Source organism: Adiantum capillus-veneris, chromosome 19 (assembly GCF_014529385.1).
Source record: "Adiantum capillus-veneris isolate H3 chromosome 19, ASM1452938v2, whole genome shotgun sequence".
Taxonomy (NCBI): domain Eukaryota; kingdom Viridiplantae; phylum Streptophyta; class Polypodiopsida; order Polypodiales; family Pteridaceae; genus Adiantum; species Adiantum capillus-veneris.
The window spans coordinates 150,854,958-150,877,464 of NC_140949.1; the positions used below are offsets into that span (position 1 = coordinate 150,854,958).

General features: G+C 41.0%; 1 protein-coding gene across 1 annotated transcript in view; it reads left to right on the forward strand.

Annotated features, from left to right (window-relative positions):
- The window catches only part of LOC147435075 (uncharacterized), a 61,961-nt gene extending 52,706 nt beyond the window's left edge, over positions 1–9,255 (forward strand). The window contains exons 5-8 of the mRNA XM_086491438.1: positions 8,023–8,120; positions 8,221–8,346; positions 8,439–8,493; positions 8,833–9,255. Coding sequence (XP_086347564.1) covers positions 8,023–8,120; positions 8,221–8,346; positions 8,439–8,493; positions 8,833–9,003 — 450 coding nt within the window. The 3' untranslated portion in view covers positions 9,004–9,255. The remainder of the gene's footprint in view (positions 1–8,022; positions 8,121–8,220; positions 8,347–8,438; positions 8,494–8,832) is intronic.
- Positions 9,256–22,507: the final 13,252 nt, after the last annotated feature.

Here is a 22,507-nt window from a genome sequence, read left to right on the forward strand (position 1 = left end):
ATCCCACTAGAGGGGCATAACATACTGCTCATAGGGGAGAGAAAGAGCATTGCATAGCGTGCAGGGCATCACTCCTGGCACCGCACTGTACATAAGAGGAAAAGGAAGCACTCCGTAGCTCTTAACCTGTAACAAAGCTGCAAATGAGTCTCCTCTCTCATTTTAGGCGACCCTCTCTGGCCAAGAGTAGCAGAATGCTCACGGAGTGCCACATGGCACACTTTTCGACTTTGGGCATTCTCGGCTAAAAATATCTCAACTGGTGCATCAGTTGACTTTGCAGCAGAGCAATAAAATGTTGCTCTTGTCATTCCAGAGCTAACGGGAACACATTTTCAGGTCCAAAATAGCAGTTCCCTAAATTTTAGGAGATGTTGCCATTGTATCTTTTTAGGTCATCTAACCCTCTTTGTACACTATAGCCACACCAAGAACTGAAATGTAGCCTATGTAGCAAAGGATTCCACTTTGGCTAGTCAATGACGCCACTTTGGCTAACCATAGTCCTTGTCCAACCTTAGTGCTCTCTTGCCCTCAGGCCTCGACTCCCTCTGAACAGTTCCACACTAGCTATGCAATGTAGGGCAGTTAAACGTCCTCGTTTGCATCTATGTCGTACATGCTCACAGTCAACACTCGGGTGTGCGCACACCTGTCGACACATGTACGACACATACATGCTCATTGTCAACCCTGGTGTATTCAACACCTCGTTGACACATGTATTGCTTGCGTGTGAACCTTTTCTCAATGACATAGTGGTAGCTTGGCACTCTGCCATTGCTTTGAGTCAATAACTTTTCAATGACAAAATGGTAGCCATGCATTTTGCCACTGTCTTTTAGTATACGTTGGATCCAGTAACACTTTCGAGCATACCCAAATCGACAGTTTAAGAATGCAGTTACACATGTACTCTTTAATAGAAGCAATTACTGTATCCTTGACAAATTGACAAGAAATACTCACTTCTATAGCACTAACCTAACTTTTGGACATTGCATAAGAGCAATTGCCAAACTGACAATCTATACAGCTCTAACATTCATGTAACATGTACTTCATTTGAGCTCACTTTAAATAATATGTACATCATTTCTTTCAGAAGCCATTGTCACAATTACAATCCATGTAGCTCTGAAACTCAAGGGGTCAAGGTAGGTTGCAAATCAAAGGCTTCAAGGTAAAGTGATTACACAGTTGGTGACTCTGCAAGTTCACCTTCTTCCATCCACTTAGCATCTATTGGTGGATAGTTTCTGAACTTCACCAAGTAACGCCTAGCAACCTTGCCTTTCACTTTTCTTTCTGTATGTGCTAAAATCTGTTTCGGGACCAAGATCTCGTGAAGTTTCTCGACTCTCGGCTGATCTTCAGCTGGCATATCTTCTGGCACATCACCCACATAGGGTTTGAGAAGACTCACATGAAACGCATTGTGAATCTTCCAACTCTCAGGCAATTTCAGCCTATATGCAACATCATTGATTATGTCGCATATTTGAAAAGGCCCATAGTAACGCATGCTGAGCTTTGGAAACAGTCTTTCCGTGCCCTTCATCTTCTTTAACCTTGACTTTTCAAAGCGTAGAAGCACCCAATCACCAAGTGAAAATACCACTTCACGACGGTGACGATCAATTGCTTTCTTTTGCTTTGCTTGAGTCTTTTCTAAGGCCACTTTGACCTTCTTGTACATTTCATCCATGTCCTGAACATACTTATCTGCTTCAAATATCTTGTCCTTTGTATGCTTCAAATATCTTAACCTTCTGGCATATTAGGCATTCTCGCACAAAGGCATCCACATCTCTTCTCAATGTAGGCCAGTAGAAGAATGTCTCAACCGCTTTAAGTGTAGCATCAATACCACGATGCCCTGCATACGGTGGGACATGACTCTCTTCCATAACCTTGCGTCGCAATGGCTTTGTGACACACAATCTACCATGCATCATCATAAAGCCATCCTTGAGAAGATAGTGTTTATGACGTTGTCCATCCATTATCTGCTCGAAGACCCTTGCAAAATCTTCATATTTTGCATACTGTTCCCTCATATCATCGAGCTCATGATGATAAGGAATTGACAACTGAAATTTGTGGCTTCCTTGACAAGGCATCAGCCACAACGTTCTTCTTGCCTTCCACATGGACAAGATATTTGCCCGTCGCATATGCTTCTCAGATAACTTTGCCTGTGTCAAGAAGTATCGCAAGGTCTGATGATCCGTTTGGACAACGAAATCTGCACCTAGCAAGTAGTGTTTCCAACTTAAGAGCGCATGAATCACGGCCTGCAGTTTTTTTTCATAGACTTGCATAGTCTTTTCTTGCCCTTGCAAGATTCTACTCTCATAGGCTACTACCCTGCCATCTTGCATTAGCACTGCACCAATGCTACTACTACAGGCGTCACACTGGACCACAAATGACTTCCTAAGATCTGGCAACACAATGACTGGGTCTGAAGTCATCTTTTCCTTTAAGAGATTAAAAGCTGAAATCTCTTTTTGTGTCCATTTGAAGGTGACTGCCTTCTTTTGAAGAGCATGTAAAGGTGAAGCAATCTCAACGAAATTTCGGATAAACCTAGGAGCATAGTCCCAAGAAGCTTCGGACATCGTGCACCGTCTTCAAATCTGGCCATAACTTGATCGCTTCAACTTTAGCAGGATCCATTCTGACACCATCCTTGGAGACAATGTGTCCCAGAAAGTGAATCTCTTTCAAAAAAAAAATCAATTTTCTTTGCATTGATGAGCAACCTATGGCTGCGTAGCTCTTTGAACACAATGGCTAAGTGATGCCTATGCTCCTCTTCATTCTTTGAGTAGACTATCATGTCGTTAAAGATGTACCAACAAACTGCTGGTGTGGACGGAAAATTCTGTCCATCATCCTATTGAACGTAGCAAGAGCATTTGTGAGACCAAAGGGCATCACTAAAAATTCGTAAAGGCCAAACTTTGTTCTAAAAGCAGTCTCGTGCACATCCTCTGATCTAATGCGGATCTGATGGTACCCACTTTTTAGATCTATCCTACCAAACATAGCTGCTCCTAATTTCTCCAGAATATCCTCAATTCTAGGTACAGGGAACCTATTCTTGATGGTATTCTTGTTCAGTGCACGGTAGTCGATGCACATACGCCATGAGCCATCCTTTTTCTGCACCACCAGCACTGGAGAACAGAATGGAGATGAACTGGGCTGAATCAGCCCCTTTCTAACAGCTCCTGTACTTGGCTCATTATCTCTTTCTGCTGAGCCGCACTAACCCTGTACGGAGGCCTATTTGGTGGGCTACTGCCTGGCACCAAATCTATCGCATGGTCCTCGGGTCTCTCTGGCGGTAATTGAGACGGTAATGAATCGGAAAAACAATCACTATATTGTTGTAAAAACATTGACCTTTCTTTATCTAACACAGATAAATTTGATTCATCACAATCTGACACTTCACGTGCAAAAACCAAGTACGCAGAAAGATGCTTTTTTATCATAGAAGTAATAGCAGAAGCTGATACAGTGGGAATATACTCCCCTTTAAGCTTTACATCCAGAATGTGAGTCTTTTCCCTGCTCTGTACAATGATCTTTTTGTTGTAGGCATCCATGATTCCCTGTACACGAAACAACCAAGGAATGCCTAGCAACACATCACATCCATCCAGTGGCATGATGTAAAATTCTTTAGCATCTACATAGGACTGGATATGTGGGCGCAACTTTCTGATGATGGTTTTCACAGCCTCTGTATGGCCAGGACATGCCAAACCTGCCTCTGCTGTATACCCCATCTCTTCAGGTGTGATTCCCAACTTTGAAGCCAATTTTGGGGTAATGAAGTTGGCTTTGGCACCTGGATCAAAGAAGATAAGCACTGCCTAACCTTTCTCCATGCTCTGCAAAGCTCACTTGCATCTGAATATGGCTTGTGGCCCATCATATCTGGCACTAGACCAGCCATGGGCCTCTTTCCTTTCTTGTCTTCCTTGTCTTCAGAATCAGTTGGCCTTTTCTTTTGAGGACAATTCTGAGCAATGTGGCCAGGCTGCTCACAGATAAAGCATTTGTTCTCTGACCTTAGGACCTTCCTTTGCTCTTCCGACGTGCGAGGAAAAGGTATTTTCCATTTCTTTGCTGGTCCCTTTGCTGGTTCAGCCGTGGCTTTGCCTTTCCATGCTTTGGTTGGCTCCTGAGTCGCTCTAGGAACCTCATTGAGAACGTACTTCTTCGCTGAATTTTTCTTGGCTGATCCTTCCTTGACGCCAGTATTGAATTCACAATCTTCTCCCTTGAGCAAACCATTGCCAGTCTTTGCTACCTCGATGAGTTGCGTCAAAGTGGTAACTTTGGTCTTCGTGCAGTACTTTCTCAATCCTTTGGGTGGGCCACAACAATATTTTTCAATTTGTTCTGTCAATGGCACAAACCTGTAAGAAGTTACTGGAAGTAGAGCTTTCCAAAACTTCCGGTTGAAGTCATCCAGATTCTTGCAAGTAGCAGCATTAAGCTGGTGCCATTTTGTCATGACATCTGCTTCAAAGTCATCAGATAACCATGCTGATGCAAAAATCTGCTTGAAGTAAATCCATGTGGACGGAGCTTGCCCTTGAAGCAATAAAGTTGTCCACCATTGTCCCGCATTCCCTGTCAAGAAGGTGGCTGCCTTGCGGACCTTTGAAGCCTCTGTAAAGTTTCCTCTTGCATTGGCCTTGTCAAATTGCTGGAGGAATGAGAGAGCCTTCTTCCTGTCATCAAACGCTGTAAAGGTCGTAAATGTCACACCTTTGCCACCTTCTTTGTACGGAGTTGGCTTCTCCAGCGGCGTTAATTTGTCATATGGAAGTGACTGAAACATGGGAACACTGTTAGGGTTTATTTGTGTTCCTTGGCCGCTATTAAGTTGACTTGGAGATGCCATATTTGGCTGTTGATTTGTAGTTCCAGCCATGCCAAAATTTGCCTGTGGCATCCCAAATTGGCCCTGAGTGCTTTGAAACTCTGGTTGCATGCCCATGCCACCATACATGGGGTTAGGCATCATCGTTTGAGCCCCCCCGAACACTGTTCCTGGCGTGTAAAACTGATTTCTAGGGGCATGACCAGCCATGCTCGGGAATACTGATCCACCTCCAAAATAGCCAGGGTGTACTGAAGGTGGTGGGAAGACTTGTTGCATAGCCTGTAGGTTGCTTCCCTGCCCATTAGAACCAGCTATAGATTGCTGAAAGGTGGCTGGCTGAACTGGTACAGCTTGAAAGACTGGCGTTTCAGCCACCTGTTCTTGCACCTTAGGCTCAGGTTTTGGAGACTGCATGGTCTCCGTCAAGTTTACAGGTGTTTCCATTGATTCTGCAGTATGAATCACCAGCGGTAGACCTTACACTTAAACTTTATTTTCTTTCACCCATTTAATTTGTCGCCCACTTTACCTGTACTTTCAAGACATAACAAAGGGGAAAGAGATACAGGTTGCTAGATTGCACTTGTATGAAAAGATCGACACCAGATTGGCCCCTAAATAGGCGCCCCTTTCGGTATTTCTTTATTCTTTAAAAGAGGGAATAAAAGCTGCGGTTCCCTACAAGCTGCCCCGCATAATCTAGGCTGAATTTCATCTGTTTTGGCCCGATTTCGACAGCATAACTGTACTAGTACCCTTCACAGTCAGTATCCCCACGCATTAGATGACTTTCCCGACGCATACGGACACGTTGCAAAACCTGGCGAGAATCTGCAGAACGCTGAATTCTCTGTTTTCTGCCCCAAAAATACCCCAGATCACCTGTACAGTGGTCCACTCGCGTCTCTGAACCTCCTTGGGGTATTAGGGTCCGTTTAGGGCCGAAACCCTAAACCTGCAAAAATACACAGCAGGCTGTAATTCACTGTTTCGGGCTCCGTTTCGTGTGCTGGTCGCATCTGTAGCAAGTCCTCGAGCTCCCGCACCTGTAGGGCTACTTGCCTTGTGAATCGGACGGGATTTCGCACGTGAAACCTCTCCAAATTCACCTGTACCTGCGGGGTATTAGCCGCTAGCTAGTCCAGTACCTATGCAAGAGGCTCTTGCCTCGGCAATCGCGCATGAACCCACATAATAGTACATGGGTCAAATGAAAAGCCCACTAGAGGGGCATAACATACTGCTCATAGGGGAGAGAGAGAGCAGTGGGTAGCGTGTAGGGCATCACTCTTGCACCGCACTGTACATAAGAGGGAAAGGAAGCACTCCATAGGTCTTAACCTGTGACAAAGCTGCAAATGAGTCTCCTCTCTCACTTTAGGCGCCCCTCTCTGGCCAAGAGTAGCAGAATGCTCACGGAGTGCCACAAGGCACACTTTCTGACTTTGGGCATTCCCGGCTAAAAATATCTCAACTGGTGCATCAATTGACTTTGCAGCAGAGCAATAAAATGTTCCTCTTGTCATTCCAGAGCGGATGACGCGAACACATTTTCAGGTCCAAAATAGGAGTTCCCTAAATTTTAGGAGATGCTGCCATTGTATCTTTTTAGGTCTTCCTCTCCGGTCTTCGCCCCCTGTTGCGCCTTTGCTAAGAATGCAACTTGACAGGTGGGCATGGAGAGAGGGAAAAGACAGGGTGACTGGAGAATGAGGAATCTGTTGTTGGCGATTAAACTCATTCATATCAACTTCTGGAGTCCAGCGCTTCAGTACCAACAAACGGGTCTATGAGAGAATAGGTGAGAGAGACTCGTAGCACTCATCCAAAAGCTTGGCGAAGAAGATACCGGGGCCCAGCATACGGAGCTCAAGAATACTACTCTTGGAGCCTCCCAAGTGCAGACTGCATGAGAGGGAATGGCCTATGGATTATCCACCCATCCTTGCTTATGTAGCCCCACATAGGCTATAGAAGGCCCCTTTCCTAGGCCCTAAGCCCTTAGCTCACGTGTCGGCCCTTGCTTGTCTCTTATGGATTATCCACCCAACCTCCCTTATATAGCCCCACATAGGCTATTATACTTCCCAGGCTCCTAGCTCCTGTGTCTGCCCTTGCCTGTTTCTTACCCTCACACTGCAGCCACGCACTGGCAGCGAAAGAGAGTGCCCCACTATGCGGCCAACAAGAGTTTGTCCAAGGTAATGTTAGAGTAGAAGTCTCGATACTGCCAATATCCTGTGTCGTAAGATCACAAGTCCAGGTGAATGGTTCAGGAGCAACCGTAGCAGTGCATGCAACTGGTGTGGTGGCCATCATGGAAAATGACCCGAAGGAGGGATGCCGACGGGGCTGGGAAGTCCCAGAAGATGACTCTCTTTCCGCCCCCCCCCCCCCCCCCCCAACCCTCTCCCAATAACACCCGGGTAAGGAGGTTGTGTTGGGGAAAGAGCTGCTACCAGCTTAACAATGACTATGCACTTTTGCCCACAACCAAATCAAGAACTGGTGCACGGGGCATCTGTGGGCAGCACTTGCAAAGGCAGGTACACTGGCGTAGTGCTCTGAATTTAGGGCTTAAACGCACTGCAGGTGAGAACCTTGTTGGAGATAGCAAGCAGCAAGGGTGACCTTGCGCCAGTAGTTGTGAAGCAGCCACTGACACTGTCAGCAGAAAGGCAGTGGCAAGCAGCCATAGTTTCATTCAACACGTTTGAAATAATTGTTGGACAATGGAAAAGCTTGAAAATTGCAGTATGAAATTGGGTTTCAAAGTCGACTCTAAATAGGGTTTCCTTATTGATTCACAACTGCATAATGTTATGTTGTCATGAAAAGACTGCTTGCTTGCAAATGTTCTATTTCAAAATTCAATGGCTAGAAAATGTTTCTAAAAATGCTCTGAAACTAGGGTGCATTTGAAATGGCGCAGGGGTTATATAATTTTGTTATCTCATCATATGCTATAAGTGGCCTATTGTAAATTTTGGATTATTTTACCCATCTTCAAGCCAGCCTATTGAGGTTTCTGTAAAAGTGCCAGTTGACACTAACATGTAAATATATTTAGGAATTTTAACATATTGTCTGGTTCTTGTTTGATTGACCAGATGAGCGAGAACTTACTACTTGGAACTGTGCATGACTTGGTCATCACGAGGTTGTATCCTTACGGGATGCAGGTCGAAGTTATTGGCACAAGGATCAGGTGCGTAGGTCTTTGCCAAGGGTCCTGCATGGTAGGGGTTCCTTTGGTTTGGAGTAGGTGAAAACCCTTTTCTCACTGGTTGTATGATTGATTCTATCAGAGGTTTTATACATATCTCAAGCATTTCAAGGGGTTATGTCACCTCCCTTGCCACATTTTTTACGGAGGGTGAGCAGATCAAAGGCATGGTGATTAAAGGGAAAAAACCTGGCCAACTTTCCTTTAGGTAAGGACGCCTTGATGCCTCGCAAAATTTGGTCACTGCAGAAATGTTGTGTGTTTTTCTTAAATTTCACATTTGATTATGGAATCCTGCAGCATTGAAGCATTGGAACCTCCTAATGAAGAGGGATTAGTTTTACGCGACAAAGAGGTATTCATACTTGTGGATTGTGTGCAAGGAAAGTTTTACTGAGTGCTTTTGATGACTAGTGGTTTTCAAGAAAAAGCAAAAAGCAAGTGGGGTTTGGGGAAATGCGAAAGCGAGCGCTTTTTGTCAAGAGATGAAAAAACAGTATTTCACTTCCAGAAAAAATCAGCTCTGTTGTAGAGAGAGAGTTTGACAAAAGCTGTAGAGAGATATAGCAAGGTTTTCGAGGGTGTTCTTCGGGAGGAGCTTTCAGAGCCTGCAAGCTAAAGTTATGTTGCACAGATTTGAACCGTTGCTCGTTTGCCTTCAGCTAGCATGAATGTCTTTGTTCTCTTGTTGCAGACGGTCTATTATGGTGCAGAGGAAATAGCGAAGAGTTCTTACGAGTACCAATTGCCGCTGGAGGAGCGGAGAGTTTTTGCCATGCCAACAGCTGCCACAAGTGTCACTCTTCGGAGTGGAATTGCCAATCTTCCCTGGCTGCAACTAGAAAACTTGAGAAATTCATCTTGATCACAGAACACACAATGATACAGGGACCAAAGAGGCAGTTATGATGATCTCTTCATGAGGTAGGGTGCTTGCCTCGTGCTTTTACGGTGCTCAAGACCGCCCTCGATGGTGTGGCTGTAAATTATGAGCCCAGTACACTAGCATGGCTGAAGCTGAGATTGGAAGGACATGATTCTTAACTTCTGTAAATCTGAGCGTGTTTTTAGGGACAGGTCCTTCTCAGAAGATTCAAGCAGGTGGGTATGCATTGGATTTATTTGTAAGGGCTCAATTGTGTGTATGGGCTGTCAATTCGACAATACAGATGCAGTCTCGTTGGCAGGAATTTAGTGACCCTATTGTCCGGTTCTTTCCAAGCAGTAATATGTGTAGCCCACAATGTAGCTGTGCTTTCTAAATTTTGTATAAGAGCTGTCCTGCCCCATGGCCTCTCTCTCTCTCTCTCTCTCTCTCTCTCATGCTACCGATAATGAGAAATAACATAGAACCTCCCCTGGACGCACGTGTGCACAGTATTACACGCTCTGTTGAGCTGAAAATGACTCTCAATGCCTGTAGACTGGTGGACATATGAGGGTAGCTTTACAAACGTGTGAATTAGAAGCTCTCCACACCAACGCCCTGCCAGCTCTTGACCAGTTGCAAACATTTCATGTTACATGTACGCTTCCCCCTATCATGGTGGCAGCAATCCTAGTCATACTCACATTTTTCTGGGTCAGGTATTGGTAGCATTTTGCCAGGTGCGACCGCAGAAAATGCAATGAAGACAAACTCGCCTGCGATCGATGGACATCTCGACTCTGATCTAGAACACTTGCAATGCCTCATACATGAACCCATCACCTGTAGAGAAGAGAAGACATCAGAGAATGAGAGAGATCTAGGAAAGGTTCTCCATGTTGATAACAAGTGGCTTTTACAAGTGAGCAAGGGTGATCCATCGAAAAACTGGCATGCTTGACTGGATAGACTGGAGGTACACTCAAGTGATGCTGCTAGACTTGAGGTACACTCAAGTGATGTTGCTATTACCTCTGCCAATTGTTACTGTGCACAAGACCACTAACTCAAGTGGCCATACGGTTACCACCTTCTACATGCTTTGAAAGCATAGAACTCGTGTGCATCAGCTCCTCACCAGGTCTAGATGCGGGTTTGGATCTTGAATGAGAAACATTGTTAGTGCATGATTAGCAAGCTTGTGAAAGGCTGCCTTGAGGAGATGTTGCACCGTTAGGATCTTCATGCACAACAATTACTGCTTGCCAAATACGTGGTGCTGCTCTTAAACAGTTGGTGCTCAACACCCCCTTTCAGCTTTTGGAAAGGAAGAGGGATGAGGAAGTTGGAGTGAGCAATGGTAAATGTATGATGGTGAAGAATCAATGTAGTGCACCAAGCACCAAAAATAATGATGAATTGCATACTCTATCCGAAGAATTTCATTAGAATTGAGAGAACTATCATCGATCGTCAACTCTTTGGAACACATCTTCAGAGAATATCACGCCACTCTCAAAGTGCGTTGGGAACAAACATGCAATAGAAAGAATACACATCAATGTTGCAATTGTAGCTAATATTGCAAGAATAAGAGACCTTGTACCCAAGCTCTATAGGAGAAGAACAAGGTGTTACAGAAAACGTCTTTATAGATGCCAATCCTGTTTGATACATATGAAATCACTAAAATTGTAATGTAGTAGTACAGGGACCTGACTCCCAATCTGGTTCCACATCTTGACTTGAAGGGAGAACATTGGGACCATGAATGTTTTCCATAACTCTCCAATTGTTTCTATTTGTGTGATTGGATTAGTAGAGGTAGGTGAATGCGAAAGAAAAATACATGTGGAACCTAGAGCCAAATTCGGGAGAATTGAGAAGACCATCTCTCCATTCTGAAGAATGCGTGAGGTAATGGTAATTGGTTCCTAGTCCAAGAAGGACCATTATCCATCTATACGTAGCAACAGTCTAGTCTAAGGATAAGGAAAGTAGGTTTGCCTTGAATGGTACAATCTCTAGGGATCAATTTGGAAGACAAAACATAGTAACTACTGCTTGGATGTATTAAGAAGAGCAGTCGTCACACCACAAATCTGAAAGACGAAGCGATCGTCGAAATGGCTCAAGAAAACATCCGCTTCGGTACTAATTGCACTATGGGCTAAAGCACACCATCCACAACCACAAGAAATGGGCAAGGAAACAAGGACTAGAAGACATTGTGTATGGCACTCCGATGTCGACTAAATAACCTGAAAGCCCACTCAAAAATACACTCTAAGGCAACAACCCCACGTCGGAGCAGAGCAAACATTGTTGCTAGAAGCTTTGGAGCTAAAGCCGAGAATTCCCCCAAGATAGAAAGCTTGCTTCTTGCTCAATCTTGGGAATAGAGAATAAGTACCACCAGAAAGAAATCGTAGAGCACCTAGATTGAACCCTGCTTCCTCTATAACTGAATAGCATAAATTGAATCTCAAGGAACTCGAGACTCCAAGAGAATCACACCATTGGTAAACTCGGATTGCTAAGGTTAGGAAGACCTGAAAGGGCGTTGAGGATCATGTTTGCCAAAGAAGCAGTCGAGGTCCAAAAATAATCTAGCTACTTAAGCAAACTCCTTGAGATCAAACCAAATGTCTGCCACCTCTTTGCATCTGCTAAAATCAAACTTGTAGGTACAATCCAATATAATATGCCAAACTGCATATGGACTTGGGAGAGCACATATACTCCCATTGTTGTAACTTGCTCCCTTAAAATCTTCACCAAAATTGTCCTTTGTACTTGTGTTGAAGAGAATATACCGACAACATATACTAGAAAGCTAGCAAAACACTGTTAGGGAAAAAAATCCATGACACCTGCTAGTTGTAGCTAGATCTGCACTCAAGGGAGTGTCCCCAAGGTCGGAGCTCTCTAAAGGAATATATGGAAGAAGCATCCAAAAATTGTTGATTGGATTGGGCAGAAGCATCCAAATATTGTTGACTGCATGAGTAGGAACTAGATGTGCCCACCAACTATCGACTCTGCATGCAAACTTCTCATCCAAAGGATCTTGACAAATGTGCCGTAAAACATGAAGAAAACCGCCCATAGAAGGTTGCAAACCTATCCAACAAGTTGTATTGACAAGCTTCAAGAGGTAGTAAACTTGTCCCACAACTGGGAACAAGCAAGCTCACAAAAGGGCAAAGGAATGACCATATCCGTAGGGTCACACTAAAACCAGAGGGAGGGAACATAGAAATAGGAGAAGTTCACACCCTAACAAAACCTCCTCGAATTCCAAATCTTGGAGGAAGATGACCTCCTAGCGCTCCACCCACTTGAGGTGTTGGAAATCTCAAGTTGGGTCGACATTCAACCATATATGTTTTGTCCAGTCCACAATGTATAACAAGGAGAAGCCTTATGAAGGCACTTTAAAATAAAGTGTAAACAAAACCAATGTGGCCATTTAATGAAGATACCCATTCAATTCCTCAATAGAAGCACAAGACAAAATACCTTCTCGCTTCTCCTCAGGGCATGATTTAACATGCCAAAAATGTCCAATCCAAGCACCTCACATTTGTCCACGATTTTTGAGTAAGAACTTTCCCTTTTTAATTCATTTTTCATACTAGCCTAGAACGAGCAACCTTGACATTATGTGTATGGTATTGCCGATTTACAATTCTCAAATGAGAAGGGCTTAGATAACATGCATGACACTCCCCATTCAGAGGAATGTTTTGCTACAGAATCATAAAATTGTAGTAAGCCTTCGGAGGAATGTTAAAAAGCTTTGCTTTTTCTCCTATTGTTTGAAACACTGGAAACATATATAACCAGTCCTTATGTTAAGCCAATCCCCACCAAGATAAAATTGTAATAGCTATGGAAATCTCTTAAGGTAATACAACTATTTGAATAGAGGTAGTATCCACCTGACATGTTCAAGAAAAAGCTTAGACCTTAGTGATAAAGCAAGTGCTCACTAACAAGCCTTTTTTACACAATCAAAATACAGACTCATACATATGTTTCCTTGATAGTTGTACGGCTTGAAGAAAGCCTATTGAAGCACATGCCACTTTTTCTCTTTTTTTTCTTTTTGGCTTTTTCTTTTGAAACCTTTCTTAAAAAACATGGACTGTAAGATGTTCTTGAACTTGGATAAACAAAATTTTCAGAAGGTATCAAAGTAAGAGTAAGTGAACTAACCTTGTATAGGTTCAATAGCCTTGCTTGGTTATACCGCGCCGACACTTTAGATCTTTCAATTTATGCGTTTTGAGATATCTTCTTTTTACTTTTGTGGCTATAAAAAAGGTATTAATTTGGATTTCTAAAAAAATCTTCCTATCCATAATAGTGTTGCACCCAGCCTTGCTTTCTTCCCTCTCTACTCTTTTTTACGATCATAAGATCTATAATCTAAACCTATTTTGCAAGTACCAACATGTGCAATTGATATGCATGTTTGTATATGCCCTTTTGTTGTAGTTGGTATGGATGACATTAATAGTGGCAACGAGTCATGGTCCTCAACTCAACCTATAAGTTCTTTGATGTTAGGGATCTTGCCACTGCTAGGGGTATTCAACCAATGCTAGTCCAAGAGAATATTTTTCAAGAAGAGTAATACCCTTGATTTTAGCTCCTTTTTTCAGGAGGCCATTACTTAATCGTGTATGCAAATATGAATATGTGTATGTGTCTATGCAAGTGTGATATCTCCTCTTGTGGTGTAGGCTTGATAAGCCCCCCAAAGACCCTTCTTCATAAGATGCCCTTCAATTTCACTTGCAATGTTTGAAAACCATAGCCATAATGACTTCTTTGCCATGTGTGCAAGAGGGTGATGGTGACTGGTATGTGCGCTAGGAGAGGTTTTACCAAAGGAAGGGAACCTTGGAAGTGTCTAGCTCATAAATATTGCATACATTGTTGATGTAAGTGGTCTAAAATGATAGCAATGATTGGAATTTGTATAAGAAGACAATATCAATTATTAGTAGAAGTGACAAGGATGCCTAAAGCTAGTCCATTCTATAGAGTTATGGCGGAAACACAAGTGAGCCATTTATAATTGAAATGTGCATAATGTAGCTTCTTAATTCATCATTAAATGAGTACAAATGAGCTCCTTATAGAGGAGAAGGAGGAGATATCTTGCTTACATCATCTGTGAGGTATGAGAGACTCTTAAATCAGCCCAACTGGAGAGGATCATGTGCATAACTCATATGCACCTTTTTGGGGACTGTTTTGACCCTCCAAATGGACTTATATGCAAGTGTACTAGGTTCTAAGTTGCATTGTAAGTTATGGACACATTACACGGTACTACATGAGCAAAAGCATCGTTTTGTATAATTTCCTAGCAATTCGATCGAAATATAGTTTGTTTTGTTTGAAATAAATTGTACTATATTAGAGTTATCCGCGAGCCTTTTACCATTGCGGGTATCTTTTTTGAAAGGTTTGCCTTGAGTTCAATCCAAAGGTGAACTCTAAAACCTTAAAAGGGATTATAAAAAAATCTTTTTGTTCATTGAGCTCTTAATTAGAAATAAAGTTTATTTTAGTAAATAATAAAAAGTTTAAAATTCATTTTAGAGCGTGATATTTAAAAATAAAGTAATGAATATAAAATTTAGTTAATACATCTTGTGTAGACTTTTACTCACACCTGGAAGTAAGTTAGTTCGAGTAAATTTAGTGATTGCTTACCATGTGCATGAAAAATTCGCACTTGAAAGTGATTTGATTTAACTTAAATTAATAGTTACTTCTTTGTGTAGAGCCATGCTCACACTTAAAGTAACTTAGGTAGACTTAGTTTGTGGTTTCCTGCCAAGTGTAGAGCAATACTCACATTGGAGGTGATTTAGTAGGTAGAATAGTAATCTCTTGCTTTGTGTAGAGTTTGACTCACATTTGGAAGTGATTTAGGTAAGGTAAAGAAATTATCTGTCATGTGTAGAACTTGACTCACACTTGAAGGTTTAAGTAGGTTTAGGAGATTGCTTGCCATGTCTAGAGTTTACTCACACTTGAGGGCTATGTAGATATAAATTAGGTGATTCCTTGTCATGTGCAGAGTGACATATCACACCAAAGGTGAATTTTTAGATTTAAATAACAATATATTATAAATTAAGACTCAAGAATGAAGATTTAAAATTTAAGAAATAATAGAATTGTTAATACCTATGTATTGTAAATGGTTGTTGATTTTTAAATAAGGTTGTAATGGTAATGATTTGATTTTTTAGTAGCGTATAAATGATTTGTATAGATTGAAACCAATTTGAGATATGATGTTGATATATAGTTTTGTTGATGTTTACAAACCCCTTTACAATATGGTGAAAGGATATGAGTGGAGCTACATAGATGAATTAATAGCAGAAAAGATCTCATGGAGGTTGATGTGTAAATCTTGTGGCCATAATTTTAGCGAGAATGCACACAGGATAAAAGAACATGTGTTCAAAATATCTGGAATAGTTTGCAAAAACCCTCCTGAAGGTATTCAAAAAAATTTCTTGGATAGGCGCTTAAGGCAAAGAGAATACTTGGCAAAGGAAAAAAGAAGGTCGGTCCAAAAGTAATTAGTTCACTGACTGAGAGGGATGTGGAGATGACTTTTGAAGATGAAGTAAGCCACCCCGCGCATATACAAGGGGGTGAACAATGCTCCCTCACTACTACTGCATACAATCAAGCGTTTGGTGAATCAAACACCATACATTCTAATTGTCATTTAAAAGGATGTGGTGTAGCATTGGTTGGTGGTCAACAGGCACATAGTGGTTTTGCTTTGCATCAAGCATTTGATAAGCAATGGTTTCTTGAGTTACATCTCAAGTGGACCCAAGCTTTTGTCAATTCCGAAATCCCCTTTAATGTAATCCATAATCCTATTTTCAAGGATGCTTTGAGGAGCACAACGAAGAAAACATTTGTGGCATTTGATTACAACAAGACATGTACATAATATCTAGATAAAGTGAAATCTTCATTAGAGAGTATTTTGAAGCACATAGTTCTTGAGTACGTGCCACAATATGGATGTACAATTGCTCTTGATGGTTGGATGAATTGTTAAAATAAAGGCCCTTGATAAATGTGATGCTGATTGTCCGAGGGGATCCATTTTCATTGAAGCAATAGATATATCCTTGACATAAAAAAACTTTTCTAGCAGGCATATATGAGCGTGAAATTCAAAAAGCTGGTGGGTCGAAAAATATTACTACCATTGTCATAGACAATGCATTTAACTACAAAGGTGTAGGATGTGCAATAAAAACAAGTATCCTGAGATTACTTGGGTTCCATGAGCTGCCCACTTTGAATTTACTTCTCAAAGACTTTGAAAAAGTGTAGTGAGTGAGACTGTCTTTAATAGATGCTAATCATATCGACAAGTTCATTAGAGAGCATGCTTTTGCTTATGCTCTATTTAGGACTAAATCATATTTTGGTGTGTGATTGGGGTTATTATGTGTCTACAAATAAATTATAACTAATTTGGTGCATTTCATGATGTATAATGTTTTCCTAGGTTTATATGTTTTCATACACATGCTCAGGTCTACACATGTTTGGGTTTACATGTTTAGACATGCTATAGTTCACGTTTATCTATAAATGATGTCTAGATTTATAGATGTGTCCTGGTTTACACGTTTTTTACTATGTCCTCAAAAAGAAGTTGGCAAGGAAGATCAATATGTAGTAAACCTAGTCCCTTGCATAAATTCCAAGAACTCCTAGGAGAGTTGAATGGCCCTAAAGGTGTATACTAATGCATGATCTATAGTATCTAAGCAGAGGTAGTGTGAGCATTGTGACACCTTCTAAGAACTGTAGTAGGATGGGTAGTACTTGATTATAAAACTCATGAAACCAAAGGCTAATGGCCTATAAAGATAGGCTAGAATAGAAATTGATCAAAATATGGAGCTATTACCTAAGGATGGCAATGAGGTTACATTGAAGGGATGAATGGGCTATGATCCCATTGAAACTCATGCAAATATTACGTAATTGAACTGAGCACATCAAACTGTTTATGAACTCTCCCTAAAGCATGCAAACATTGAGAAGCAAGTTTGCAAGAGAATAAATTTGCATAGGTAAACCAATACCCTTCTTCAACCCAAATGTTACATAGTCTAAACAAGCTCAAGACAAATAAGAAAGGATGTCTAGTGAATTAAGAAAAGTGCATACAATAAGAGTTTTACCTAGGCATGAAAGAGAGGTCCTCTAGTACATCATGCACTGGGTAATTACATAAGGCATATATTAACAATGGAACTTTTACATAGGCATGAAAGAGAGATATCTCTAGTACTTCTCACACGAAGGATGCATTTTTTTGCATATTGTCACTTCCATAATGTTGGGTGGAAACACGTTAACATAATATATTATTTATGTTATCTGACATATACAAGGGTGAAAGAATGTTAAAGTGACATGGTTTAAGTTGTCCCAGACAGTGCTAATAATTATCACAGTTTTGACATATGCTAGCTAGTACAATAAGACGAGTTAGATCTCTAAGATCTATGACACATGATATCATTAGAAAGATCCTGAAAGAAGGAATCCAAATGTAAAAACTCAGATAAATTTTGATATTATTTTTGTAAAAATTTTATCGTGTGCCCAAGGTTTTTTAGATGTGGTAATTTGAATATGCTAACTAGCACCAAAAGCATGTCGCGTTACCATGATTTTACCCACAAAGGGGTACTCTTGCTAGCAATTCTCGAGTTGATTTTATGTGATGTAGAAAATATTTGGAAATTTCAAGCAGTAAGCTCAATGATGAAGGCAGATTGGAGTCTGCATGCATGATACCATTGTCCCACCTCTTTGAAGAAACATCTATACCAATGTGCGAGCACCACCCTTGTCTCGAGTACACTATGAAGGCATGAGGGAGAGCAGGAAAAGCTTGGGCCTCGAAGTAGAGCAAAGTTTTCTCAAAATGTAGGGCTCCCCACACTTGCAAGTAACCGCGCAACAACAAGTGCCCATAGGTCATGTTTGAAAGCAAGAACTTAGATTTCTTAACTTCTCAATGTTGCTAACGAACCATGATATATTCAACAACATCCCCAAATAATGTCATCTTCACAAAGGTTATGACTCACATTAATAAGAATAACCATCAAACTCTAAATGTTGCTAATGAACCATGATATGTTCAACAACATCCCCAAATACTGCCATCTTTTTAATTTATTATTCGCATTAATAAGAATAACCACTAATCTCTAGCTGAAGATATTTGCTTGAATTTCTTCATGGTGGAGTGATCAAGACTTGAGATTATGAAACATCTTAGAGGCAACCAATACTAAAAAATTGGAATACCCATAAAGGTCAACAATGTTTCTCAAATTTGTATGAAACTCTAGTATTCTAAATTAAATTATCTCATTCAACACGACACCATTTTTTCAATAAATCAGGCTTATATTGCACCAAAATGGGTATAAATACAAAAGAGTTTATCGAGGTTTTCAATCTCATGCAAAAATTTACAAAGGGAGAAAATGTTATTGTTGCCAGGCTTCTATTATGAGTATTTGTCTTCTTAAGCTAGAAATTGAGATACACTTGAGTCTTTGTGTATCTATGACACTAGGGAAGATTGTAGTACGTTGTTATGAAGGGCTTCTCTAGGAGATCTCAAAGAGTAGCTATTGGCTCAAGATTCTACACAAATCCTACTATGCTTATCAAAAGCATTTAACATGGTATTGTAAGGTTCCTCAAGGACCAAGAATAGACTGTTTTTTATCTTTGGATGCGGTTGCTTGCTCATGTCCCATCAATACAAGCTGGCTCTATAAGTAAACACAAAATTTTATGAGCACATTGGGATAAAGTAGAATTTGATATCATTCAATGACAACTATACAAAGAAGAAATTAGAGGGAGAAGCTTTGACAACTCTCCATAGATAATTTAACTTACTTACATTGTGAGACTCAATGCCATGCTAAGTAGCACTAGATGGTGCACCAAAAGCACCAACAAGACATCACACCCAATGATGTGAGAAGCTTTGCCTACTTTTGATGACAGAGCTGTAATGGAAATGGCCTATGAACTTCGAGAATAGCAGAATTAGGAGAATTAAAGAAAGCATTTTTGAGAGGCTACTTTGAGAACATAGAGGGTGAACTTAATTGACAGTAGCAACATAATCATAGTACTTAATTAACTTGGCATGAACAATACTTGTGCAAGAGAGAGAGAGTTTAGAGAACTTGACAACAGTTGAGGACCGGATTTATGTGGAGCCGGTCCCCCCTTCAATAGGCTTTTGTATTATAGGTTCTCCCATCAAGAGAGACTTGGCACAATACAATCTTTGTGTTCCTTGTGACCTAGGTGATGCAATGAAGATGGAAACTTCATGCATAATGAGAATAACATAGACTTTGCAAAAAGCGTTAACTATCCCCAGCCTCAGTCCCAAGGCCTCAAACACCTTCAAAGGTGGAGAGAGCTAGTGTTTGGCGGACGAAGCAACAAGCGGCCGTGGCCAGAAGGACCATATTTTTCTGAGAAATCATTGTGAAAATTCTTTTGTAAAGAAGTATCTCTAAGCCGAGAAATTGTCAAGGATGTATGATTATTCTTATGGGAGCAATTGTATATTAGAGAGCCAGTTTTAAGATTAGGGGCTTATGGCCGGACAAGCCATTTTGTAAAGACCTAATCTATAAAGGTCATTTTTTGTAAGTTTGAAGATAATCTTTTGAATGGAGAACTGAGAAGACAACGTACGTTTGAAAGCTCCTTCTTGTTCAAACTTGTAATCTTCGCCATTGCGGCTACGGTAATCCAAACTCAGATTTGATTATTGCATTGTGTTCCTCTCGTCTTGCTCTTTCATTCAAGTGTAATCATTCAAGATTCGGTGTAGGTTTTTAACTACGAGTTTGAGGCCTTAAATCGTTGTTTTGAGTGTCTATATGCGTGTTTTATATTGTTTTGACCCTATGAGAGGCTTTAGGGACCCTAAAACGACCCATTAGGATCCTCTGTTTGCTGTTTTTACTGACTTTGGGACGAACGATTGCGATCGTTGTACCTCTCCAGAATGCTGTGACAGTGATATGATATGATCATGATAATCCCCTGTAGCTTCCCTTCAAGTTTCGTGTGATTCCGATATGATTTGCATGGTAAACGAGCGTGATGACTGAAGAACGGTGTAGGAGGACATAGGCAGATTACTTGGCGGTAATGCGCTTGATTTGCTTGTAGAGTTAGTAAGTTGCATCTCTTCGAGTTCACTTCATTAGGATTGACACCCTAGTGAGTTCCCATGCCTCATCCGAGTCGCTTCCTCTGTATTGATAAATATGTTGATGCTTGAGAGCTATGCTATGGACGTCCGTCGCGGCGACCCGCAAACATTGGCGCCGCTGCTGGGGAATGCACCTTAGGTGATGAGTGACCGAGTGCACAGTTAGACTCCTTAAAAAAGATCAATCCACAAATCCATTTTACACCTTAGTTAGGCTGCTAGACAAGGGTTTAAAGCCTATTGGAGTCTAGAGCCAGTGGACCGGCTAGATCCTCTCTTAGGAGATTTAGGGAGCTGTGAGTGAATGTGTTAAAGCATTTTTGCTCTTCAATTTCTCTAATTCGATTGAGTACTGAAATCTCACCCGAAATCCGTTGTGTTTGTTTTGTTTGATTCATTTTCTTATGTTTTTTCAGTTATGTACTTAGGAATAGGATAAGCAAATCACATTCCAATCAGATTTGGGGAAAAAGTTAGAGTCGAGAAACTAGAAAACCATAACTTTCGCCAAAAAAGCCATAAGACTCTGAAATTCTGAAAATATGACCAAACAGGATTGATATTGATTCAAATCACAAAGTGGTAGCACAGAACACTAGGAAACACTTGTCAGAGGGAGCACACAAAATTTCATCAGATTTGGCCCAAGTACTATGATCGCGATTGGTGTACCTAAGTGCCAGAATTGAACCAAATTTGACATGTGCCTTCTTGATAAGATTCTAAACAACTTTGTCTAAAGCAACTACACCCAAAAACATCAAAAACCAAGAAAATCAGGCCACTTGGGTAAAACTACCCTGACAGACCCAGAAAGTGCAAAATCTTGACTTTTGGTGATCCAAATGCAAAAAGACTTTGGGGATAGCCTTAAAACATTAGTGTCTACAAGCATGCCAAGTTTGGTTTGATTTGGGCTCAGAAATACGATCGCGATTGGTGTACCTAAGTGCCAGAATTGGATCAGATTTCATATGTGGGATCCCCAGGTGTATATAAACATAAAAGTTTAAAGGACCTAGAGCCAGAAACCTCAAAATACCTGTCAAACCATCGAAACACAGATCCAAGTCAAAAATTGCTAAACGGACTTAGAAAGTGACTTTCAGTAGACCAAAACACATCAAAACTGGGAAGGAACCATACAGAGGGATAGCATGTACACAGGACAACCCCATGTATCTCTCAAATCCAAAATCAAACATCAAAATCCAGTCAAACTGATAAATTTGGGAAAACAAGCACATCCAATCAAGAATTGGTAAAAACTTGACTTTTTTTAGTCTAAATACAAAAGTGTCTGGCAGGTAGTCTTAAAATAGCCTAGTGAATAAGCTGGTGAAGTTTCAGCTGATTTGGGCTCAGAAGTACGATCGCGATCGGTGTACCTCTAGCCCAGATCCAGCTCAATTTTGACCTGCTCATAGACCTAGGTTATACAAGATACCAGGAGTTGTCAAAACTCAAATTGGACATACTGTCAATAATCTGCAAGCAAAATTGTGTTGAGATCATTTTGAAGTGTTGAATTTGCTGACAGTTGGAATGATACAGTGATCTCCAGTGTATTCATTTGCAGAGATCGGTCAAGTAACAGTCCATGCAGTCGCTGGAATTGGAAGATCTTTCCATCTCTAGGTAAGAGGTTTGGATTCAGTCAGTAAATCTCACTTTCTTCATGTTTTTGAGATCAGGAAAACAAATCAACACCAGACACCTAAATTTAGCGGATCAAACGAGTGTTGCATCAATGGAGGAGAGTGTAAACCAAGGGATAGTGCACCCGTTAGAACCGATCCTTGAAGAAGTCATCTCCGATACTTCTTCAGAGAGATCTTCCGAGTATTTCACAGAACACTTGGGACAAATAAAACTAAACGGGAGAGAAAACATGGCAGCAGGACCATCGGACCCCTCGGCCACACTATAGCTATTGTTCATCAAGTATCAATATGACAACAAGCAAGGTGCCAAGATATACAAAGATGGTATGGACCGCTACTGTGTGAAAATAGAAGAGAGATCAAGTGAGTTCATGGACTTAGTGCCTGTGAGCTATAGTGGAGACATGTACCTAGATGACGAGGGTATCATGTACTTGGTAGTCCTGAATCCTAACATTGTAGACAAGTAGGGATTGATGGGCACAAA